General features: G+C 54.3%; 1 protein-coding gene across 1 annotated transcript; it reads right to left on the reverse strand.

Moving 5' to 3' along the window:
• On the reverse strand, window positions 1–23,332 carry MAL (mal, T cell differentiation protein (MAL blood group)). The gene is made up of 4 exons (XM_081156736.1): window positions 23,075–23,332; window positions 5,914–6,081; window positions 4,620–4,745; window positions 1–597 (listed from the first exon to the last, which is right to left on the reverse strand). Exons 1-4 carry the CDS (start codon window positions 23,165–23,167, stop codon window positions 523–525), a joined length of 462 nt encoding a protein of 153 aa, XP_081012862.1. The 5' UTR covers window positions 23,168–23,332; the 3' UTR covers window positions 1–522.
• Window positions 23,333–26,170: the final 2,838 nt, after the last annotated feature.

Below are 26,170 nucleotides of genomic sequence, written 5' to 3' on the forward strand. Positions count from 1 at the left end.
ACTGAACATAAAGGCACTTTATGAAGTATCCCGAAGGTTTATCATTTTCCACCGTGGACATCTGCAAATATTTGTCGGTTTTACTCCCCATGATGGGTAGACTCTCCATGAAGACTTAGAAACACGCCGTGAGATGGGGGGGCTCAGAGAGCCTGTGGAAAATTCCAAGAGTTCTCAAGATCCATCCAGAGGTCAGCAGAGGGCCTTTGTTTCATGGTCTCGCAGATCACAGCCCCCACTTCCTACCCCCACAGTGCCCCCCCACCCCCACCCCTTGCAAAAAACAGGAAATGACCCCAGAAAGACAGCCCTCATTGGATGTTAAAGGTAGCTGGCCCCCAACCCTGACATGAAGGTCTATGGGACAGTAAACATAACACCCGCAGGAAACAGAGTGTTGCTTGTTTTGGTTTGTTTTCTTTTTTCCACCAGAGAGCATGCCTGCATTCTAGAAAGTTATGCTGGAAGGAGGGCTGATCAGTTATCACCGTTTGGGTGTTCGGCTAAAGTTCTTCTTCTGCTTTATGAAGACTTCCATCGGATTAAAGAAAACACGGCGTGGGCCACGTACAGCAGAGTGGCTACATATGAAAACACCTGAAACCAAGAGAAATGACCATTAATGGGCAGGCATGGGGACAGGGCAAGGAGTGGGCTGTCTGCATCAGGCTGGCTGCTCATGTGGCGTTCGTTCAGGGTGACAGACCTGCCATGTGTGGCCAGCCACTGCTTCCCACCACTTAAGTGACCCTCTTTCTTGCTGAGCCCAGATGTGGTCCCAGAATGCTTTCGGCACAGAGCTCGAGCTGACAGACCATCCACTGGACTTGGGATGCAAGGTCAACTATCTACCTCCTCATGTGATCATATGGGTGCCACCCAACTGGAAACAGGGCCTCAAAAGAAGAGCATCCGCCACTCTCCATGGAAAACTTCCCTCCACACCAGCAAGACCAGAGCCACCAACTGTGGCCCCAGCATCCACTGCTAGGAAATGTGAGCATGTGGGTTTGCTGGCTCTGGTAAATGCCGATGCTGCCTGGACGTCCTCAGACCCCATCAGAGTCGTATTCTAATACCTTTAAAGTCACAGGCCTGGGTGAGGGGCCAGGCTCCCAGGAAGTGGGGGCAGGGACACAGAGGAGGATTTTGAGCTTTTGCACAAAGGGAGGGGCTTACCAGGAAAGCTGCTGGGAAAACCCAGCCGGCCGCTCTGGTGCTGGGAATGAAGGCCCTGGAAATGTGGCAACTGGTCACCTGATGGCTGTCACACCCCTGACTTTTCCACTGGGCTCCATTTACTCCTAACACCCTGCTCTGGTGGCTGGCCTCCCTAAAGGCTGCCTGCTCCCCAGTCAGCTCTCTGCACCTGGTTTTTGGCCTTGGGCTTGGGGTCAAGAGTTTCCAGGCCAGGCACAGCATTTAGGGTGGCCACGCTTCTATGGCTTTGGAAAATGCCCATAAACAGTGGCGGCACCGTGCTGCTCTGTCCCCTACTCCACACATGGGTGAGCCCTTCAGCCCCGTTGGCCAGAGGCGATGAGTAAGACCAGTTACTTAATAATAAACATAGGAGAACTCATCTGGGGACTCCTGAGTACCCTGCCTGGAAGGAGCAGTCAGACATGTGTGAGCAGCCCCCGAAAGACACCTCCCCCATTAGCAGGGGGCAGTTCACTGGGCAATTCCAGACCCATGAGAATCCTCGGCAGAAGCCCATGGGAACAGGAAACACGTATTTTCTAAGTCAGGCCAAGAAATGACACACTGAGAGCCAGGGACATAAAGTGACATTCTTAAGCTTTCAGAAACCCCTCTCCCTAAACAACTGCCATCAATGCTCACCCAGATCCAGAAACCTCCAGATCTGTGCAGAAATTTCCTGCCACCCAAGGCGAGGAGTTTGGGAGGTCATGAGATGCTTCCCACACCCCCGGACCGGCCACCCCCTGCCCATCTGAAGGAGGTTCTGGTTGGTTGGGGTCTGGGGCTGAATCCCGAGCAGTCATGGCTCCTGTGCTGCGCCCGGATACCACTGGCACTTCCAGCAGAGAGGTGTGACTTTACAGGGAACCGGGCTCCTGTTTCCGGGGTGGTTTCAGCCCAGTGCGTCTGCCTGCGGGGGACACTTCCATCTTGCTCCTGGCACTGCTGACTCTGCCTGGGCACACTCATGGTTCTCCAGCCTAACTAACAAAAATGTGGAGGCCCGATCAGTCGTGGAATGAGCTCACATGTTGGTGTGCTCTTCCGTGGCATCCCACATGGCAAAAAGAATGGACACTACATGTCGCCCAACCATCTGGTGGGCCTCACAAGCCCGAGGTTACGAGAAAGAGGCCAGACATAGAGGATCCATGCAGCACAGCTCCACTTACAGGGAGTTCAGAAGCAGGCGAACTGACCCGGGCAGCTAGAAGTCGGGGGGACTGTCTGTGTCGTGGGTGCGCAGGGATGGGAGCAGGACAAGAAAGGGGCCCTGGGGCTGTTTGTTCTGTTTCATGATCAGGATGCTGGTTACACAGAGTTCACTTTATGAAAACTCATCAAGCTATACACGTGCATCCTCTGGGTGTATGTTGCATCTTTTTAAAAAGTAAGAGCCCTGGCCGGGTGACTTGGTTGGAGTGTTGTCCCGTACACCAAAAAGGTTGCAGGTTCGATCCCCAGTTGGGGCTTACACGGGAGGCAATCGATTGATGTGTTCTTACAGTGATGTTTCTCACATCGATGTTTCTCTCTCTCTTCCTTACTCTCTAAAATCAACTTTAAAAAAAGTAAAAGAGGAAAGTCAGAACATGGTAGCTCTCAGTGGTTCTCCACTAGAGACCTGTCCCGCTGGCAGGGGCATGAACTCACACCGTCAGGGTTGCTTCGTAAGTGCTGACCCACTAGTCACATTCCATCTACATTTCACGACTGTTGCCCACGTAATTTTATGGAAGGGACTGTCAAATGTCTTGCCGATGTCTGCTAGAAGAGAAGGCTTCTGGGTTGGGATGGGGGAGGCAGGAGGCTCTCAGGTGAGAGGGGAGATCACACCGAGTCATTTGAAGGATGACCAGCCTCCCAAGGGAAGTAGGCTAGCCAAGGTGCCGCCCAGCTGTGCTATTAGAAACCAGCCTTCCTGGGAAATAAGCCAAAATGGGAGCCATTCCATACTGTGGGCATGAGGGGTACCAGGAACCACGAAGGGGCCGTGCTTACAGAACTGGGCAGTAGGCTGGGAGCTTAAGGGGAACATGTGGCTTCCCCAGGGTGGGGGACGGGCCCATAGGAAACAGGGCACAGAACTTGGAGGAACTTTCCCCCAGACCCCTGGCTGTGGGAGCAGGAGGAGCACCCTCACCAACCCCCTTCCCAGAGCCTACCGCGGTCCATCCCTGTGGGCTTTTGCTCAGCCTCTACTCCACCCTTCCAACGAGGGGGGGACGGCAGAGCTTTGGTACTTGGAGCTGCCTATCATCATATTTGCATAATTCATAGGCTGACTTCTAGAAATCTCAGGAGTGCTAGTTCTGAAACATTTTCTTATTTTTTAAACAATATCCACAGTTGGAAATACATCAGCATCGTGAGTGAGCACCCAGTACAAGCCCACGCACCCACAACCTCTGTGGAACCATCCACTCTCGAACTCGCTGCCATTCTGATCCTTTCCATTGAAAAGAAAACCCAGGTCCTGACCACAGTCCACCAGCAGGTCTGGTGAACATCCTTTCTGGAGCTTGGAGACCTGCCCTGTCACACACAGTCGGCACCCCCACTTGCTCTGCTGATTGGCTGAGAGAGGTGCAAGCCCTGTCCCACCCACTGCTCACTGGGGTCCTCAGAGGAAGTGGTTCACTCCCTCTGTGTTCCTCAAGGGACCGGGCAGGAAGTACATCCCATTTTACAGATGAGCAAGCCAAGGCTTCGAGCACAGGGACCCATACAAGGAATCAGTGGAGATGTGACTCCGGTCCCTCCTCCCACCGGTCAACTGCCAGGCAGTAGACAGCGTCACGAAGGCCTCTGAAGCAGCCAACACCCACAGCTGGGGGGTCTGGGCCCGGGTCTGGACCAGGGCTGGCAAGACTGGCCACTCGATCTCCCACCTTGGTGCTCCCCAGCCCTGACTCGCCCGCATGGCAGACAGACGGCTCAGTGAAGCCAGGAGGCCCAAGTGGCCAGACTCCCCGCCCAAACCTGCTGCTGAGTGCGGGTGACCGCGCACCGGGCCTGGACGCCAGGCCCCACGATTCCTGTGACCTCGGAGCAAGTTCTCCGTGCTCAGGGCCCTGGTTCTCCGCCTGTGACATGGGTGTGATGACAGTGCCTACGTCCTGGGGCTGCCGTGAGGGCTGACTGTCCACAGAGAGCTCAGTGCCGGGCCCTGGCGGTCACGTCTCCTCACAAGCCTGCCCCCCGCAAAGCCCCTAGGACAGACCCCCGGGCCAGCCCAGGCCTGCGGGGACGCTGACCGATGCCCCAGAGAGTCCAGGGCACATCCCTTCCCTTCTCTAGGGCTCTGCTTCTTCAGAAATGAGGGGACAGTTTACTTCATGCAAAAGCTAATGAACTGAGGCAAGAGGAAGGGGCCCGGCGGCGGGAGCCGCGCGTGGAGGCCACGCACTCACCACGGCGGAGATGTTCTCGTGGTATTGCCGGTAGGTGAAGCCCTCGTACATCTGGATGGTGGCCAGAGCCTCCAGGACCGAGGCGCTGAGGTAAAACAGGGCGGCGGTGCAGTGGTAGGCCGCATCCTACAGGGTCAGAAAGCGTCAGAGAGATGGGGCCCGGCACGGACGTGAGGGCAGCCGCGGCCGGGCAGGGCCTGCCTGCACCCCTGTCCGCGCCAGGCGCGGCTTCGGCGCCCCTCATCCGCCCATCGCCACCCCGCCGGCCCCCTCCTCACGGATGGCCTAATCAGCGCTCCCTGCACAGGCTTTTCCCACCGGCTGGGGGCCAAAGCAAGGACTTCAGTGACGAAGGGACGCTGCTTTCCCTTGAGGTGGGACCAGGAAGGTGGGGGCAGAAGCGCAGCTCAGCAGTTAAGAGGCAGAAATCGGTTCTGGGCCTGAGAAGGATCACACGTGGTCCCCGTCCCAGTCAGGGTGGGGCCTTGGTGGCCAGTGCAGGGCGAGGCCCAGGCCATTTCCAGTATCCTTTTGTTGCTCGATTTGCGGGGGTGGGGGTGAGGGGGCATCCAGGTATCTTTAAAAGCAAACGAGGATATATTTTTTTTTAAATAATAAAAATTTAAAAAAGTAAACGAGGACCTTTGAGAAGCTGTCATTTGGAAATGACTTCAAAGTCTGAGTAGGAGGCTTTTTGAGAGAGAGGCTCAGCCAAATCCATGCCCCCTTCCAGGGCAGGTAATTGAAGGTGTCTCCTGTGTAAGTTTTACCCTCTCCATGGGTCTCGAGGCAGAATTTATGCGAATGGAGACCACAGGTCATCTCTCTCCCCCCTCCAAGTCCCTTTCTGGTGACCCTGCTTTAGAAGGTGTATCTGGAAGCTGGGCAGTAAGCATGGCCTCACACTGGGCAGCCAAGGCCCACGCCCAGGACAAGGTGGAAACCAGCCCTCCTGGAGGACGGGAGGTGCCACTAGCACCGGGCAGGTGCAGGCAGTATGGGCAGGGGGCTGGGCTACTGGCTATCCGTGAAGACGGCAGTCATGCAAGAGAAGGCAGAGTAGGCCCAGGAGGGGCAGGCGGTGGCCATCAGCCTCTGCCTCCTCCTGACCCCCCGGCTGCAGGGAGCCCTGGAGGCCCGGCCAGCTCGGAGCTGGAGGCCTGGCCAGCTTGACGTCGGAACATGGGTGGGAGATGTCTGTGGGGCAGCCTCGCCCAGCATGGGAAAAGCCAGCGTCCCAGGGAAGAGGGTCCAACACTGCCCACCCCCTCAGACATCCCAAGCTGGGACTCACCAGGGTGACCCAGGAAGCCTCCCCGCCGTGGGCGCCAATTATGTACAGGACGAGCAGGGTAGTGGTGGCCACGAAGCAGAACACAGACACGAACATCACCCATCCCTGGACCAGTGGCAGGGGCACCAGCGACGAGGCTATCAGGATCCACACCAGGCCCCCGAAGACCTGCAGGGGGAGAGCGGGAGGGAGGGGTGAGCATGGGGCCAGGAAGGACCAGACCCAGAGGTCCCGCCAGGCAGAAAACGGAAGGGAGGTAGAGAACAGTGGTGGACACTTTCCTCACCAGGTGACTCTCTCATCCCCTCAGGGATCCAGCCTGGATCTCTCATCCCAGTCAGCCCAATCCCCTGCCTGCTTGCCGTTTTCATTTTTTAAAATACAATTGAGATTTTTTATTTAAGAAATGCTTATATCACATTTATATACCAGGCACTGTCCTAAACACTTTAAAAATATTAACTCAGGCCCTGGCTGGTATGGCTCAGTTGGTAGGAGTGTTATCAGGTTCGATTCCCAGTCAGGAGACATACCTAGGTTGCAGGAGGCAACTGATCGATGTTTTTCTCTCTCTCTCTCTCTCTCTCCCCCTTCCCCTCCCTCTAAAAATCAATGAAAATGTCCTCTGGTGAGGAGATATATATATATACACATATTCAGTTAATCCTCACAATAACACTATGAGCCAGGTACTGACCCGTTTGTCAGATAGGGAAACTGAGGTACATGGAAGTTAGGTAATTGACTATCTAGATTATCATTAGAAGGGTTGTTCTTTATTCTGAGATTATATCCTTCCTAGTATTTTGATATTAAAATACTCTTTCTCTTATGAAATGGTAGTGAACAGCAAAATAAATTAGCCACCCTATGTCATTAGCATTTCATTTTTTGAGATTTGACCCCTGAGATCCCCAAGTCCAGGAGGTGCTCTGACAGCTGGAGTCCAGGCTGGAATGGAGAGGGCCCAGGTCAGCGGGATCTCCCCAGGTGACCTAGGACAGACACGAAAGAAGCACTGCCCATTGCTACCCAGAAGACACCCCTGTGATGTCCACAGGGTCAGTGAGCCCCATGTTTTCAAAGAGAAATGTGAGGACAGACATGGTGGTCAGTAACGGCCCCCAAAGCCACTGTCCCACTTCTGGAGGACTGACCCGCACAAACCCATGCTGGGATCTTCTGTACACTCTTCCCTCTCCTTGTCCCCCTTCATCCCAGTAAAATGGGCTCGGCCTCCCCCCTACTCCCACCCAGACAAGGACTGTACTTGGAGCTAGAGAGAGGTGAACGGCTTTGCAGTCAGAGGTTCCAAGGTCCTGTGGTGCATAGCACAGTCTTCCCGAACATCTGAGGGCTCAGAACAGGCTGGTGCCCCCCAGCCCTATGTGCCCCATGGTGTGAACTCACGTGGTACCTGCTGCCCACCTGCTGGGTGAGAGAGCCACTGTCCTCACAGGCGTTCTCAGCCACTTAGCTGAGAAGCAGCAGGAAAGAATCACATTTGAATGGAAAAATCAGTGCAGTGAAGAATCTGGACTTATCGAAACCAGGCTGGGCCTCTCTGCCCAGAAAACGATGTAAGGGGATCTGGACCTGTCTAAGTCAGTTCCCCAGTCACAGGATCTAGGGAGCCTGTACTTCCCTTTTGCAGCACTGAGCCCCAAACAGGTATATTCGGTTAGTTACCAAATGGCACTTTGCCTGACCAAGTGATGGAGGGGATGAGGTCCCCCTTGCTTACGGCTAACTCCTGGGTGTAGGACACCTGTCCAGCCACACGTCAGTGTCTGAGTCAGGGTCCTGTCAGATGGGTGTGGCTGAACTAGAGCCATGTGTGAACCAATCTCAGAGAACCAGCTTGGGATGCTCGCGCAGGGGAGTGCACTCTCAATGGAACCTGTGTGGGAGCCGGTGGGCAGGAGGTGTTTGTGCATGGTCGGCAGGCATGGCACTGAGGAACGCTGAATGCCACATCAGGAAAATTATTGTCTTTTTCACTCTCCCATTTTTCTAAGGCAGAGAGATGGGCTCAGGGTGGAGCCAGGCATCTGGAGCTCCCCTACATACCGGCTCCAAGGGCAGGTGGGCAGAGGGAAGCTGGAAAATAACACTATTTTATTTTTAATGCAGCGATATAGTTGCTTTGGGGAAAAAAATTAACTGTAAAATACATATGAGGTAAATTTACACACAGGTGGTTCCTGGAAATGGCAAAATCGGAGGAGGCCGCTCTTAGATCCTGGCCTACAGACCGTTTAACTTTCATCTGTATCCTTCCCTAGGTTGCTGGGTCAGGAACCAAAGGCCAGGGAATCAGATGAATTCAGAGGGAAGCCGCTGTACTGAGCACTCGCCTTGGGGTCCTGAGCGTGCGCTTGCTGGATGTGACCTCGACTCTGCCGTCCAGCCCTGGCACCCGGAGGCAGAGGGAAGCGGCAAGGTTAATCCGCACCTCCTCATCGGCTTCAGGTATTTAAGGTGTGTTTTCACCTGATGAAGACTACGCTCCAGATCCCTAGAAAAAGCGTCCCCTCTCTCCTCTCCCCTATCCCCCTCTCATTCCTGGAGTCACTGGTAAGAATCCATCCCGCCTCTGGGTGTAGTCCACCTTGCAAAGGTCCTTTAGAAAATTATGTCGATTTTCTTTTCTTTTCATGGTTTATCTATAACAGTAGGTTTCATAGTGAGATGGGGGGATGGAGAAATTCTTTTTAAAAACAGCTTAAGTGAGAGAGAATTCACACACCATACAATTCACCCATGTAACGTATAATTCGATGGTATTTAGTATATTCATGGAGCTATGCAGGCATCACCCCCAGTCCATTTTAGAACGTTTTCACCACCTCAGAAGGACCCGTGCCCTAGAGCTGTCTCTCCCTCCACCCCTCCCATCCCTACTTGACAACTCACGAACTTTTTCTCTATAGATGTCCATGTACCCAACCTCCATGTGAGTGGAATCAAACAATACGTGGACTTTTGTGATTGGCTTTTTTCATTAACATGTCTTTCAAGGTGAGAAATTCTCTCTCAGGGGGACTTTTACAAAATACCTCTATCGTCACAGCACACCCACGGCCCGCTCTGACCCCCGCCATTTGGGGGACACCAAGTGAGTGCGTCTCACCTCTCTGGGGCCTCCAGGCTGGGAAGAGCTGGGGACTCGCTGGTCCCCAGGGAAGTTCTTATAAGACAGATGCCACCAGGCCCCACCTGTCCCAGAAACATGTTTTAAGTTACACATCACAAGAAGGGAATGTCCTCTGCATAGATGAAGTGATTAAACCCTGGGAGTTTTGCTCCCAGGAGCCGGGCAGTGGGCCCTCTGCCCTCAAGGCCCTGCCCAGGAGGTGCCCGGGGAGAAAGACAGGAGGGCTGCTTCGGGAGGGAGCCACAGGGGACCACCTGGGAGGGGTGATGAAATAGGAGGGGAACAGCCGTGGGGACGAAAGGCTGAGCTGAGGAGACACCCTATTCCCAGCTAGATGTGTGTGAGCAGGGCCCTGGGCACAGACACCACTGTTGTGAGAATCCCAGGGCGGGTGCATGTTAGAAGCGGTAACAGCTGTGAGGGCCCAGCTTCCTGGCACAGGTGAGGTCCCACAGCTCCAGCATCTCGCAGCATTTGCTCGTGAGCCCTGAGAGGGGTGCCACCGCATCCAATGGCAGAGGCTGTAACAAGCAATTAGCCTGGTGGCCTCAGCTTCCTGGTCTGTAAATGCCAATTTGCCGCTGTCACCCCACATTGCACTGGTGCAAAGTGGCAGCAACTATGGATGTGACAAAACTTCTGGCACCATCTTCAGCACCACCCAATACCTGGGGTAAGACACACTCACCCAGGAGGCCCACAGCCCAGTGGAGATGGACACAGAGGCCACCATAACTGGCAGGATGATAACCAGCCCGCATGGCCAGGGCAGGGGCCCAATCAAACTTTGAAGGGAGAGGTGGACTTGGCTGGTTAACTGGGCCAAAGGCTCAGGAAATAGCTTTCTGGAGAGCAGAGAGAGGACAGGCCAGCCCAGGGCATGCTGAAGCAGCAGTGAAGGCGTCAGGAGGCCAGGAAGCTGCGCACGAAGTGAGGGCCAAGGAGTGGCAGGATGTGGGGTTCCAGGGAGGGGGAGCCTCGAGACAGAGCTGACCGGCCAGGGTGAAGGCCTCCAGGCCCGCACAGTGCAGAGCTGGGATTCTGCGTGAATCATGGGACCAAGCCAGGGCCTGCCCCACTCCACCCACTAAGTGTGCAGAGAGCAAACAGAGAGCAAGGGTTGCACCCACACCCACCAGATAAGGCACCCTGGGCAGGGAGCAGTCACTCTGTCCTAGCCGCAGGACCCCACTGGCCAAATATTTGTCAAGAGCAAAGGGGTAGGTGAGGGTTCAAGCACTTCCCTTCATGAACAATCTCAGCGACCCAGCTTCCAGGAAGCAAATGCTCAGTGGCCGTCACCCACCAGCCCTGCCTGCACCCAGGTCACCATCCACCATGACAAGGATGGCGCAGCCGCTAGGTGGTCTCAGACAAACGTCTCTAAGTCCCCTGGGCTGAGCTCTCTCTCTGGGACCCAGATCCCCAAGCTGGAAAGGGAGGTGGGACCTGGGATAAAGCGCTGCATTCGAATCAATTGAGACACCTTGAGACTCATGCCCAGGGACTTACTCTACCAGAGAGAAGGAGTTACAGGACAAGAAACAGACATCCAGGCTCTTGTCTAAGGCCTTGGAACATGTTTCCATAACAGCCTGTGGAGGATGCTCTGGAAACTCCTGTCAGACAGAAGGAGCAGCTCCCATCTCCAACGCCCAGCCGGCCAACAAGTGACACCAGCCCATACGCTGCTCCAGCTCCTGCCTGAGTTCTGGGTGCAAAGCTCCCTCTCCTTTCCTTTCCTTTCCTCTCCTCTCCTTAAGCCTCAATCCCTGTCTTACCTTGAATGTGAGCTTGTCTGGGGGCTGAGCTCGTGATCTGGGCCCCTACCTGTCCCAGTGTACAAAACTTGACAGAAAATTCCCAAAGAACCTAAAGAGTTCCCATCTGGTCTACCTGATCAAATGTTTTTTGTGGGGGAACAAAAATTCCTTGGGAGACAGTCGTGAGGGGGACTCTCGTGTAAACTCAGAGAAGGCTCTCTCTTTTTCTTTCTGGATTAATCCACAGGGGCCAGGCAAGTGTGGTTCAGGGTGTAGACTTCAGAATTTGAATCCCAGCTCTGCTACGTACTAGCTGGGCAGCCTGCTGCCCCTGGGCGAGTTACTCAGCCTCTCTGTTCCCTATCTGAAAATTCGTGATACCGGTAAAGCCCACCCCATGGGGCTGGAGTGAAATGGGATTATACCTGCAGAACGCCGGGCACACGAGAGCACGCTGTGCTGCAGGCACAACTGTATGTGATGAGGTCACAGACTGTAACCACATGAAAATCCCAGGAGGGCTAGGATCCACATGCACAAGTATCCGCTCCAAACCTTGCAGGGACCCAGAATTTAAAAAACACCTTCAAAAGCATCAAACAGAGAAAAACCTATGATTTCCCAGAAAAATGTGTCTGCCTCTGCAAAACAACAACAACAACAACAAAGGACACCAAAGTATGAGAGGTCCTTCCTTTGAACAATGAGCCTCTGCTACAAAGGGGGAAAGGAATCTTGCGCACATTCCTGAGATGCAGGAGGCCGTGCCCTTGCCTGCGCGGTGCTGAGGGGCTAGGCGTCCACAATGGCCCTCTGTCTCCGCCGGCATTTGGACAATTGAGCTCAGTGCAGAGAAATTGCTCAAATTCTCCGGATATTCTCCTGGGGCTCCACTGTATTCTTTCAGGGTCTCCACCAGCAGACGCTCCTCCAGTAACACGTATGTTAGGACGTGAACCAAAAAGGGCTCCCTGCACAGGGCTTCACATGCACACCTGGAGGTGCAGCCCGACAGCTCTGAGCACCTGGGGTCACCACGGTGCCCATGTACAGAAGTCGGTGCCCTGGGCTCTGGAGAAGTAAAGGAAACTGTGTGCAGAGCATGAGCTGTGCACCCAGCATTAGGCTGTCCTGTGGCTTTGCTCAGGTCTCCCCGGGGGGGGGGGGGGGGGGGGGGGGAGAAGAAAAGCCTGCCACAGCACATGAGATGCGTCCTCACGGTAGCCACCAAGCCTGTCGACGCCCCCCTAGGCCACCAGGGACAGCAGCCCAACCCGTGTGGCTGGAAACATCTTCACTCACTGACCTACTTAGCAGTCCCAGGTAACTGCAACATCAGGAGGGCACGGGGAGGGAGTCATCTGGCCAGTACAGGACATAAGCACCAGGTGGTGGGACAATGCAGAGGGAGGTCAGAGGGGAAAGACCCAGCACCCCAAACTCTGAAGCTTTCCGCAGGATTCCTTGGCTCTTCCCTTCAGAACACGGGTCTGAGAGGGACGCTGAGGGACTTTCCTGTTCTGAGGGGCAGGGACGGCAGGAAGCAGACACAGAGGGGCCCATGCCAGCTTCTCTGGCTCTTGCATGAGCCTCACTTCCCTTAGGGAGAAACAGCTCCCAGCAAATCCAAGGAGATGCTTCCTTCCCTTGCTCCTTCACCCACTCGTTCATTCATTTGCTCACTCGTGCATCTAATACACACCGAGAGTGACCAGGAGTCTGGCCGGCACTGTGGGCAGGTGCAGCCAGGAGACACACACTATTGAACAGCCCATTTCTCCTTTCCTGTCCCCTCTCTTCCAGTCTTGCCACCAGGTCCACTGGAGCAGTTCTGGGTCCACCAAGGGCAAAGTCTCAGTGAAAGTATTGGGGCCCCAGTGAGGGTGACCAGCTAAACACCTCTGCCCAGGACAGAGGTGTTTGACCCCATGGGGAGGTGGCTGGGGCAGGGCAGATTATTATGAAAAGACCCCCTCCCCCTCTGCCAACTGACAAGGCAGCTTATTAGGAGTCTGACCTCTAAGGTGTACACTGGGGTGGTGCTGAGGGTCCCTGACTCAGTTTACCTGTAGCAGTTGCTCTGCCCTCCTGGTTCTTTCATCAGCAGTTTCCTTCCCCCCAGAGGAATCCATCATGCCATTATCCCTCCCAAAGGGTCTTAGATTGTGTCCCTTTATCTAATCTAAAGGCAAGACCAGGACTCGGGGTGGGGGCCTGAATTCTGTTTGTGAAAAGAGGGTAGAGACTTGAGATGGGGGTGAGAGCACAGGCATAGTTGATATTAGCAGGGCGAGTGTGCCCTGGGAGGAGGCCCCCACTCAGGCCTGCTATCCCACTCCCCCCAGGGCAGGGATGTCTTCTGTTCCATGTGCCCACCACACCTCTGCTCTACCGCACAAGCCAGAGCATCCTGACTGCTCTCCCTCGCCAGGCAGAGGGCAGCCGCCAGGTCCCAAATGAATGAGCACTCCTCTCAGACCCACAAAGCTAGGGGCTCTCCTCAGGCATGTCCTCAGCTGGATGGAAAATTTTTACCTACCACGCCTATACCCACTGGCTTTACTCAGCAGGATAAACAGAAACAGGAGGTTCTGTGAAAAATACGGGTAAGCCACCTGTGAAAGACGGAATCCACCTTGGACGTGCTAGACAAGGTGGGAGTGGCTTCCGTGCAAAAACAAAAAACAAAACAAAGGCAATGTGAGTAAACCAGCAAAACAGGTGTGTACCTATAAACCACCCAGATAGGGCCCCACGCCTCTCTCAAGGGTCCCAGGGATCTCCTGGGAATTGGTGGTGATTGTCAGTCTCATCTTCTGTCTGCCTTTGGGGTCAAGGACTCCTTCTGTGATGCATAAACATCAGCCAGGTGGGAGCCCAGCTGCTAGTCTGTCCCTCCAGCCCATGCACGGTCTGTGCCAAATGTGGACAAACTTTTGGTAGGAGACAGACCACAGCAGGGTACTTGGGTGCCCTCGGGGGCAGTTTCCAGGTGCAGGTATTGGGGAAGCCCCAGCCTGAAGGATAGAGGATTTAGCCCCATCCTGCCATCTGCACCAAAGGAGCACTATGGATGGAGACCAGTGACGGCTACAGGGCTGGTTTGCAAAAGGACCCTAAGACCCAAAGCTGGTGGGTCCCTCCCAGGCAGGCTCCTCGGCCCAGCGTGCCTGGCTTAGCAGCAAGCAGTGCAGGGCAGGGTGGAGGCTGGGAGAAGAAGGGGCACGCTTTCATGCCCTCCCCCTGACCCGATGACTTCCAGACAGTGAGGCTCTGGCACCAATGATGACAAATCATTTTTGAAAGGTTTAATCCTGGGCCACTGGTAAGTGGTTCCTCTGCCGGCGGGCAGACACAACAATTTTCATCACACTCAGAAATCACAAAGCTCTCTGTACCTGTCCTGGCACCAGGCTGGCAGGATAGAGGCTCAGGAAGTGCCCCACCCCCAGGGCAGGGCCGAGGCCGAGGCCCGCCTCCTCCTTGCCACCCGTCTGCCTGGCCAGGGGGCAGCTCCAAGCTGAGGAGAGTGGTGTCTGCAGTACTAGGTGACTCTGGGGACAAGCCAAGTGTGGTCTCCACATCCCCACACACTCTCAAATCTCACTCACCCTCTGCCTCGCACACCCTGCTCGAGAAGGCATCCAAGGCAAAAAGGGGGTGCGGGATGAGCCTCGTAGCCCCTTTTACACTGATTGGCCAGCTGATCCACAGCAGGTGTGCGAGTTTTTAGTGAACTCACAATAACTGACCCTGACAGCTCCTGAGCAGTAAGCTCTGTGCATCACTTACGGTGAGAGCTTTGCGTCTGTTACACTCGCTTATTTCTCACAGCTCCTAGGGGCAGGTGCTAGTATCCCCATTTCACTGCTCCGAGGGCCGCCTCCTTGCCTGTGACAGTCCCCAAGGTGGCCCACAGGCAGTCCACCCGAAATCCCCGCGAGAGCAGTAATGTGGAGGGAGAGCAGGGAGCCCCTTAGCCTTTGTCCTGCTCCCAGCACCCTGGGCCCAGGCATGCAGGCTGCAGAGGAGCTGGGCGGAGGCTCTCCCCCCCCCTCCTCTGCTCAATAGGCTCTGTTCTTTCAGGGCAGAAGAGCAGCAAGGTTTGTGTTTAAGGTAAAAACACAAGCAGAAGAGCAGAGCTCCAGGACAGCCCCCCTCCTCCGCAGGCACAGGCTGCAGCCCTCAGCCCCTGCCCCTCAACACCGCCCTTGACCCTGGTCACGGCCTGTACCCCACTCCACCTCACGAACAGGTTTTGGGATGCAGCTTGTCTTCTGTTCTTCCCCATTTGCTCTTTTCCTGGAGTGTCCCCCCAAGCCTGTACCCTTGGCCCTCTAAGGGCCTCCAAAGTTGGAGCCAGGAGTTTCTGGGGTCCTCCTCCCCTCCTGCACCTCCCCTTCCTTCCCTCCCCTCCCGCCCGATGCATTCTGACAGGAATGGGGCTCTGGTGTGGAATTTCGGGTCAGCTGGCCCTGGGCCTTCCTTCCCACTGTGTATCAATGTGTGATGCTGGCGATGAAACCGTGCTTCTAGCTCCCACATATTTTTCTCAGGCCCTAGGGCCTTGGTGCATTAAAGTGAGTCAACACAGGGGCTATTTTGCCCCAAGGTGAGCAGAACATGAGCTATGAGTAAGGTGGGACTGGTAGAGCCCAGAGCTAAGGGTGGCAGAGAACCCATGTCTGGGTATTGCCCAGGTGCCTAGCGGGAGCCCCCAGGAACCAAGCCCTTCTTCCACCAGAATGTAGAAGGCAGGTCAGGCCCCGATGCAGAGAAAACCAGGCTGCTGCTCAGCGCTCCCGGGAACAATCCGAAACCTGCCAGTCCACCTGCACTTCCCTGCGGCTCCAGTGTTCGGGGGACCAGGGGTGCCACTCACCCACTGTCCTCACACCCATCAGCACCTGAAGAGAACACCTGCTGGGGTACCTTATCAGCGCCTGCCCCCTGTGGCCTTTGGTCCAAAACACTACTGAGAGGCCGGAGGAAGCCCTGCTGCCTGGACTCTGGGCTGCACCCATTAGTCAGCACCAGCGTCCATCCAGGCCTGGACAGGCTGGCTCCATGGCACCTGAGACGGGCCCCAGATGGCTCAGTCCCCGCCCCCAGCCCATCCTTCACAGAACTTGTCTGGAGCCCAGAACCAAGCCAAGCCATTCCTAAGCCACTAGCACCACGTGCTCCCCCACCCTCCTCGGGCAGCAGGCACAGTGGGTGTAGGTCAAATAGTCAGCCATTGTCCCCGGCCTGAGCTGCCCCTGCAGTGGCATCTGGTATCCTCCCACCCTCCTGAGACCACTACAGGCATTACCCCGCTGCACCAGGTCGGAGCCACTTATGGAGAGCTTGAAGGCCCTCTTCCAGTGCAAGCCCATCCCCGAGCTGAGCCCATCACCACACTCAGCAGTTTCCATGAAACAGCTCAAAGTCACTGACTCCGGATCAAAGCAGGCCTCTGGATCTTGAAAAACTGGAAAAGTCACTTCTCAACTAGAGGACAAATCCCTTAGAGACCTCTACCTGGAACTCTTCCCTCCCTTTAGAGAGGAAAGGAGAAACCCTGGGCAAGTGCCCTTGCCCCCTTCTAAGTAGCTAGGAAGAGGAGCCCACAATGCAAGATCAGGACAAGGCCAGGAGTCGGTGGACACAGCAGAGAAGGCCATGCTCAGTCACTGTCCTGCACTGGCAGCAGGGCCAGCCCCCAGCTCCAGTGACCTAGGACAGGTCCCTGGCTGGAGCAGCAGGAGAGTGTCCCTGAGAGGTGAGGGGGCGCTGCTCTGGACCCAGGAAAATTGAGGGCACCTGGCTCCCTGCCCCAGCCGCTCACTGAATACTGTCCCCGCTATTTTTTCAAGATTAACTTGAATTTACTGAATAAGCAAAGGCTGAAAGAAAAAGCCATGGGGAGGCTGACCAAGCTACAGAACTGCTGGTGAGAGGTGAAGGGAAGAGGGTGTCACCAGCCAGCGTCACAGGGAGTTTCACTGGTCATCAGAGGAGATCCTGCTGTGACTCTGCACACACCTTAGAAGTGTCACAGGTCATTGTGACAAGAGCCTGCATTACGCTAAGTTTAAAGTGCTGTCTCATCAGTTCAAGGTTTAAGCAAATTTTAAAAGGGAGAGGTTAACGAATTCACGTGAACATAGTGAAGAATTAGACGGAACTTATTTCTCATGACACTTTACAAATATTCAAACAATAATTATACTGTGCAAAATGTATTATCTACTTTCTGGAAGATCAAAGTCATTTCTCATTCATGTCAGCCTCCATAGTGACTTGCAGGGTGCCACCGGTTTTCCCAGCTCCTTGTTGGCCCTCTTCAGCCCTCTTCAAATTTTGTTTTGTTGATTAAAATCTTGCTCAACTGCTACTGTGCGTGTAAAAATTCTGTATTAATTTTTTCCAATTCTGCTACCTGTTGCTGGAGAGAAACTTCAGGCTGAGAAGCTGGCCCATTGCGCCATGGTCAGGCAATGAGAGAGTGGGGATGGGCAGGGAAGTGGGGTCCCAGGCTCCCCTGTGTCCCCGCTATTCTGTCCCCCAATTAAACCATTGAGGGGTGAGCTGGCCTACAGATGACCATGGGGCCTGTGCAGCGCTTATCAAATGCAGATTCTTTTTTTTTCCTTTTTAAATCAGTAAAATATTTTTACTGATTTGCAGAGAGAGAGGAAGGGAGAGGGAGAGAGGAAGAGAAACATCGATGTGAGAGCGAGGCATCGATAGGCTGCCTTGTGCCCACCCCCCACTGGGGATCAAGCTGCAACCCAGGCAGGTGCCCCGGCCAGGAATCGACCAGGGACCCTTTGGTGAACAGGACCACTCTCAACCAACTGAGCTACACCAGCCAGGGCTCAAATGCAGATTCTTCAACCTGCCCTGGACCTAGTGTCTCAGACCCTCCAGTGTGTTTTTGACAAGCAGGCCCAGGGATCATGAGCTCCCCAATGGCTCTGAGCTGTCCTTTCATTTTCAGGGTGGGAGAAGGGAGCCAAGCCTTGTCCAGGGCTGCCTGGGGGGGGAGCACCTAGTCATGGTCCCTTGTGGGTCATGGGCATCTGAGGAAATACAGAAACCTGGATGGGATTTGCTGTCACTGCAGGAAGTGCCACCCTGGAGACTGAGTTACCTGGGCAGCTCCCTCCTCTCTCTGAGCCTCAATTTCCTTTCAGCTCTGCAAAACTGGGTTTCTGTGACTTTGCATCTCTCCTCTCCTAGGAGTTCAAACGCTGCCTTCTTAGTGTAGCCAGAATGTGGACCACTCTCCAGAAAATGGCTATACCACAGTGCCCACCAGAACCCCTGTGCCCACTCCTGCCAGGTGGAGATCTAGGGCAGGTCCCAGGCTTGTCTGGTCACTATCGAATAATAAGAGGTCCCCAATCACTTTGAGTCACAGAAACGGTCTCATTTTAGTAACTAGTATGTCCAGTTCACTGTAAACCAATCCCAGGTGGCTCCCCGACTCCACCCCCACCCCAAAGTGTGCCCAAAAAAGCACTGCCTCTCACCACCTGGGAGGAGGGGACTGCTGCCCCAGAGAGGTGGGTGCCAACCCTAGCACACTCTTTTCAAAGAAATGTTATCTCTTAATCCCAGCCATGCTTCCAGTGGCTCCACCTCCTATACAGGCTGGGAGGGAGCTGTGGGTTGGTAATTTCACAACCCGTTTTCAGGCACTTCCTTTACAAATTTTGGAAGTGGTGGGGGGGTTCTCCAGGCACTTTGTGAGAGCCTTCCTCCTAGGGCTCTGGCTAAAGCTGAGACCAAAAGTGTCCCCTGTTAGCACTGGGTTCTGTGAACGGTGGCTTGAGTGTCATGAAGCCCTTGACTCAGAGAAGGAGAAGGGGGAAATAGACTGTGGCTTCAATAGGAAAAGTCCCCCATGTGTGGGGACAGGTGGGCAGGACAGAAGCAGAGCCCAGGGGTGAGTTGTTGGGGGCGGGGAGACATTGGACATTCCACCTGGGTCCATAGGGGGTGCACCTGTGCTGCCACTCTCTGCAACACCAGCATGGCCTTGTGTGGCTCTGGGGGTGCTCACTTCCTGTGAGGACCCTGCCGCATTCAGAGGTCAGGAGCTCTGGGGTGGGGGTGCTGGGCCAGAGGGAGGCTGCTGGGCCTCACCCTGAGCCACCTCCCTGCCCTGCTCTCATGGGCGGTCTCCCTGCCCTGGGAAGGAAGTGAGCTCCGCTCTGGTTACTCCTGAAGGCCCCAGTTTGACATCTGCACCTCCCAGGCTACCGGGACACCAGGCATGGGGACATGAACTGTGACTAATCAGCAACTCACCGGACTACAGATTTTAAAAAAATCAAGCATTTCACACCCCTCAGATGAGCAGAAAATCACGTCTGACGCTACCAAGCGTGGCAAGGACCAGGATCAATGGTGAGTCCCATAAGCTGCTGGTGAGCTGCAGGAAGGTCCAGTTTCAGCCTGAAGCTTATAGGATTTAAACTCTTTTTTTTTTTTTTTTTTTTAATATATATATATATCTTTATTGATTTCAGAGAGAGGAAAGGAGAGGGAGAGAGAGAGAGATAGAAACGTCAATGATGAGAGAGTCATTGATCAACTGCAGCCCGCAACCCGGGCATGTGCCCTGACCGGGAATCGAACCCCGATTGCCTGGATCCTAGGTCGACGCTCAACCGCTGAGCCACGCCCGGCCAGGTTGAAGCTTATAGGATTTAGAGACCACCTTCTTTATAAAAGAATACAAAATGGGGCAGAGCCTTGGAAGGGGCTGAGCAAGTGGGGGTCCTGAGCTTAATTAATCTTTGGCAGCCTAGGAAGTCTGCTCCTGGGGTATGTAGGTCAGAATAGCCCAGTGTGAACGTGTGTAAACCTCAGCGTTGCATGGAAAGCATGCTGCAGAAAGACACATACAAGAGGCCACTGTCCTCATTGCGTGAAGACAGATAAAGCGGGGCCACGTGCAGCTGACCACAGATAGCCTAAGGGGGGTCCTGGGGATGCAGGGAGCAGGATAATGTAACAGCAGAATATCCGGGGACTTCCATGCCACCTGAAAAGCTGCATTTCCTTAATACTAAAAGTAATAAGGCAAAATATTCAGATTTGACAAAGTTGAATGATAATTACCTGGGTGCCAATTAAAGTATTTTTTATATATATATATATATACTTTCTTGCAAGATCTGAAATACTTTTACAATTTTTAAAAATGGAAGTGACCTTCAAATAACATAAAATTAGCCATTTTAAACAGACCAATTCAATGGCATTTAACATGTTCACAATGTTGTGGGGCCACCATCTCTATTGAATTCCTAAACATGTCCATCACCCTAAAGGGAAACCTGCACCCATTAAGCAGTTGCTGCAACCTCCTTTCCCTCCTGTCTCAGCCCCTGGCAACCACCCGTTTGTGTTCTACCTCTATGGATTTACCTTTCTGGATATTTTATACAAGTAGAACCAACAACAGGTGACCTTTTCTGTCTGGCTTCCTCTATTCAGCACAGTGTTTTCAAGGTTTATCAACTTTGTAGTATGAATTATGCTGAATTCCACTCTATGGCTGAAAAATATGCCATTGTATGGATATATCACAATCTGTTCATCTGTTCATCCGCTGATGGAGCTCTGGGCGGTGTCTACCTGCTAGTTATTGTGAATGGTGCTGTTATGAACATGCCTGTCCATGTACCTAGCCAGGTACCTGCTTTCTACTCTTTGGTTATAAACCTAGGCATGGAATTGATGGGTCATATGGTCATTTTTTCTGAGAACCAGCCAGATAGTTTTCCATAGCAGATGAACCACTGAACCTTCCCACCATCAGTGCACGAGGATTCTGTTTTCCCCATGGCCTGGCCAGCACTTCCCATTGACTTTTTTTTTATGTCATGCTTCTTTTGCGTGAAGTGGCACTTCACTGCGGTTTTGGTATTGTTTGCCTAAATGACAATCATGTGCTTGTTGGCCATGTGCATATCTTCTTTGGAGAAATGTCTGTTCAAGTCCTTTGCCCATTTTTTAATTGGGTTGTTCACCTTTTTCTTGTTGAGTGGTAATAGTCCATAATTTAAAAATACCTCCGGGGCAGCAGCGCCGCCTGGGCCCTTTAACCCTACTTTCCCTGCACATTGAGACACAGACAGGGCTGTATTTATAGTCCTGCAGAGGCAAACTCACGGGGCTTTCTGCTCTGTGTCTGCCTCTTTCTGCTCTCCCAGCCCCCTGTGAGCCCACCCCCAATCTACAGAGGGAGAAAGAGAAGGCAACCGAGGCATCCAGGGCCTCTCAGGAAAAGGGTAGAGGGAGCAGGGAGAGAGGTGGGAGAGAAAAAACAACTTCTAAGCCAGGTGAGAAGGAAGTGTTCCAGCAAGGGAGAAGTGTTTCTCTAGAAGCCCCCACCATCGCAGGTCACATACCACCCTGGAGGAGTAAGTTTCCACTAATCCCTGGCTCTGGTTATATTTCCAACACCTGGTTCTCTCCTTTCACTTGGTGGGGGGGTCCTCCTGTCCCCTCCCCTGAAAATCACCCTGCCTGGCTGGGCTGTTTTTACCCACAGGGACACTCCTTCTCTTAAGCTGCAACCCAGAGAGGAAGCAGAGGGCACCGGGAGGCGGTCCCTCCTGTGAAGCCAGGGCCTGCCCCCTGCCCCCACCTGCTGCCACCTGAGCCAGCTCTTGTGAAGTCAAGAGAAGGAGGGCACCGGAATCTGCATGGAGCCCAACTAACACACTCTCTCCATTCATGTTATAATACTCCCCAAACACAGAGTGAGCTGCGCACTTGAGCAATTTAAGAGGCACTAGGAAGAGTTTTTGTGGTTATGTCTCTGCTCCATCACACCTCTTCTGGTCCTGAAACTCTGCCTTTGTGAAAACAGTACAGTAGCATCTAAGGAACTGCCATTCCTTAGGAGCGCTGCAGGCTCTAATCCAGCCTCAGGCAAGCACAGGTAAACCCCGAGTAGAAGCTGGGGAATGAGCCATTGGGGAATGAATGTTCCAGTGGTACAAGCCCCTCCCCACTCTGGGAGGGGGGAGAGGGGGATTGTCCATATCTACATGAGGGGGGTGTTGGGCTTAGTGGTGTCCCGGGCTTCTTCTAGATGTCACTTCCTTGATTCTGGCTAGCTCCAGGATTTGAATCCTCCCTGGATACACCCAGGTTTGGGTTCGAGTCAACTCTCACAAATTCAGTGGCCAGGTGCCACCAGGCAACCCGGGCCCCTCAGCCCATCCCATAAATCCTCCATGGATGGCAGAACCTGCTTCCTTTGGTGATCACTCTCACCCCTCCATCAGGCAGTAAGAAGCTGGGGTCCCATTTTTTTTAAACAGTCAGGGTGTGGCCAATTTCTTTTCCAACCAACTCTCCAGGCAGCCACCTCTGTGGTGGGATTAGAGGAAAGGAATGTCCTCCATGTCTTTCACGTCGGAACCCACAAAATAAACACAGCTGCTCCCTTCCAGGTAAGAGCCGGCGGCCCCTGGGAAGCACCTCGCCATCCTTGCAGCCACCAGCGGAGCTGCGCGCTCCAGGGCAAAGAGAGACGAACGGCGCGCAGGTGCGGAGGCCTCAACTGCTCAAGGTCAGCCCAGACCGGGATCGCTCGGCGGCCACCCCCACCCCACCCCCAGCGCGCGCGCGCACACACACACACACACACACACACTCACACACACGCAGAAGGCAGAATGGCTGGTGGCGCAAACCACGGCCTCTTTTATTGTGTCCAGATCAAGGTTATTTTAAATATGTTCGCTAGCCAGAAACTTTCAAAGGCCAGAAGACAACGAACGATCCGCATTCAACTCCTCCTACGACACCAGCCCCATCTCCAAACCTCGGCTGTCCGAGCTCAGGTGTCTTTCGCAGAGTTTAAAAAGCGAAATCCTACGCCTAGATAAAGCTGGACACCTCTAGGTGGACATCGCTTTACAATAAGGGCTTCTTCTCTGCGGCCCATGAGAAGCGGGTCCGGGCGCAGCTTTGGACCCCGCGCGCAGCTAAGGCGCCTGGCCCGCTTCCAGCCTCTGACCCACGCTGAGCGTTTGGTTTTCCCACTTAAGTGTGTGTCCCCCCCACTGCCGTTGGTCTACAAGGAACCAAACGACTGGAAAGGTAGAGGGATCGGGGAGGGGGAGACCCTCCCTCACCCCGGCCCCGCTCCCCCGATGCCGCCGGGACCCACGGTGCGGACCGCCCCCCCTCCCCACTCCCCAACGCGGGCGCGCGAGCCACTCACAAACTCGAAGATGAAGAGCAGGTCTGGGAAGGTGGTGAAGACCGAGATGCCGCTGGGCAGGGAGCTGCCCCCCGACGCCGCTGCGGGGGCCATGCGGGCGGACTGTGTCGGCCTCGGGACTGGACGCGCGGTTCCGGCTCCGCGATGTCTGCTCGCTGGCTCGGCGGGGACCAGTGGCCGGGCGCCCCGGAGAGCGATTAAGAGCAGGGGCGGCGGGTGGAGGAGGGAGGAGCCCGGCCGCCGCCCGCCCCGCCCGCCTGGGCCGCCTGCTAGCGGGGCGCCCCCCAGGGGACACGGCTGGGGAGCGGCCGGGGAGCTGGGGGCGCGGCTGGCGATGGCCTGACCCGCTCAGAGGGCGCGCCGCGGGCCTGTGGAGGGAGGCCTGGCCTCCCACCCCCCGTGCCACCTCGGGCGGGGCACAAGAATAAGCCACTTGGGTTGTGCCCTCTCCGCAGGTGCTTACCGTCCCCTTAGGAAGGACACCGTCGATGGCTACGTGCCCACCAGGGCGCGCCACGGGTTGCCATTGCTTTAACTCTTATTAAATTGGGTCCTTCGAGCTTTCTGCGGGCTCGTGAATATGCCCGACCTCCACGTCCAGGCTCACGGTAGGACAAGTGCCTAGTCCTACTCCCTGGGGGTCCGCAGGAGTGACCCCGAGACCACCTCTGGCCACCCACCCCTTCTTTCTGCGCGCGGGAAACAGGGAGCTTTAGCTGCCGCCAGTCTCCGTCTGAGGGTCGCTCTCAGCCGCCCCAGCCCGGGGTGGGGGGAGGGCTGCTGGTGCTGCTGCGGGTGCCGGGGCAGATCTGCATTGAATCCAAGGGACTCCGTGACACTTCTAGAGCAGATTTACCCCCTTCACTCAGAGGGGCCAGCTGGCGCCTCTGACTCCTCCTCATGCCCTTTGACTGCCTGTTAGCTGCGGTGCTTTTGCCGCCCCCACCACCAGAATTTTTTTCTCTCTTTCTCTCTTTCCTTTCTTATTGATTTTATTTATTTATTTTTTGATTTTAAAAAAAAATTTTTTTTAAATGTATCTTTATTGATTTCAGAGAGAGGAAAGGCAAGGGAGAGAGAGAGAGAGAAACATCAATGATGAGAGAGTCACTGATTGAGCCCGCAACCAGGGCATGTGCCCTGACGGGGAATCGAACCCCGATCGCCTGGATCCTGGGTCGATGCTCAACCACGGAGCCACGCCCGGCAGGGCCCTTCCTTATTGATTTTAGAGTAAGAGAGAGAGAGAGAGAGAGAGAGAGAGAGAGAGAGAGAGAGATTTGTTGTTCCACCCATTTATGCATTCATGGGTTGATTCCTGCATGTGCCCTGACCAAGGGACACAACCAACAGCCTTGGCTATTGTATCCAGGGAACACTCCACCCAACTGAGCTACCTGGCCAAGACTTTGTTTCTTCTTCTTCTTCTTCTTTATTTTAAAATAAGTATCACACTCCCAGAGTTGCCTGTTTGTTTTAATTTAGGTACTATTACCAGGGCATGCCCCCAGCTCAGACTCATCAGCACTTCTGTGGCTTCACCCACAGCCGGTAGCAGAGCAGCCGGCCAGCCAGCTCCCCTCTCCCCAGTGGAACCTTCGCTCTTTCCTCCCTATACAGCTCTCTTTCCTTCCCTGTCCCTCTGGAAAGAAGTAAATTCCTGGACACATTTTCCAAAGTAAAAGTCCTTGCCCATGAGCTGTCCATTCTGACCACTTTGGGAGAACTTTAGACCTCCTCTGATAAACCCTAAGATGCTACAGAGGATTAGGAAGCAGCCTGGCCAAGGTCAAGGGGGATTGTCCCTTTCTCTGTGACCCACTCCTCTCCCCTGTAGTCCTCTGCTTCCTGTCCACGCTCTACCCTCTACAGAGAGTCCCTCACCGCATCCCTACCAACCGTTCTCCTTCCCTGTTATACCGTATCCTTGGTGCCTAACCAAGAACCCAGCCCATAGTAGGTGCACAATAAATGTTAGTCCAGTGCCAGGACAGACCCAGCCTTGCCTGTGCTTGACCACAGAGGAGGAAGTGGGATGATTCTGTTTGGACATAAAGAGTATTGGGGAGCAGACAGGTCTGTGTTTATATCACAGCAGAGCGTCCCCAGAGGGCTCTGGGCCCCTTGCTGTGGTTCATATTTATAAGAAACCCAGGATCACACTTTGGTTTCCAGCAGAATATGAGAAACAGCCCAGCCAATAATAAGTTATAACAGTGTCCTTATCCTTCTAGCAGCATAACAGGTGTGAGCTTGGGGGTCAGTCTGAGCTGGATCTGGCGCTTCTGTCAAAATAATAACATGGCCTGCCCTGGCTGGTGGCTCAGTTGGTTGGAGCATTGTCCAGTACACCAGAAGCCTGCAAGTTCGATCCCTGGTTGCAGTGGGTACAGGAGGCAACCAATGTTTCTCTCTCTCTCCCAACCTTGGTTCCTCTCTCTCTAAAAATAAATAAAAACATATCCTTGGGTGAGGAATAATAATAATAATAATAACAACATGGCCTAGGGTGGGTTTCTACAAAGTAGAAAGTAAAAGTTACATTGCTATGCTAACCGGAGGGCTAAAGAGGTCACCTCCCACTTGTGTATGGGTGGGAGGGGATGGGGCAGAGGGACCTGTTCTGAGAAAGATCCATGAACAGGAAATGCCAATAAATAATAACAGATAATTTGTTTTTGAGGTCTGTAGAATGACTCCCATTTGACCGATAAGGTAATGGAGGCTCAGCTGCCCAAGGCCACAGAGCTCGTGAGGGTGGAGCTTAGCCTTGAACCTGAGTGATGACGTGCTTGCCTCCAAAGCTACAAGTACTTAAGACCATGCTGAAGACGGACAATGCCAATCAAATGCTATGCTCCATGCAGACCGTCGGCAGCCACTCAAACACAGACTCAGTGGTCGCCTCAAGCATGGCACTGGGCTTGCTCTCCCAGGCGTCGCTGCCCGGCTGACAGGGCTGTGGACCCCGACAGAAGGTTGGAGGTCATCAACCCTGTTTATGGCTGGGGAAGCTGGATGAAGGCCAAGCTCGCAGAGCTACTGTGGGCCAGCATTTACCCCCAAGGGATCCTATTTGTTTCACAGTCACTGCAG

Source organism: Miniopterus schreibersii (genome assembly GCF_964146895.1).
Source record: "Miniopterus schreibersii genome assembly, chromosome: 13".
NCBI lineage: Eukaryota > Metazoa > Chordata > Mammalia > Chiroptera > Miniopteridae > Miniopterus > Miniopterus schreibersii.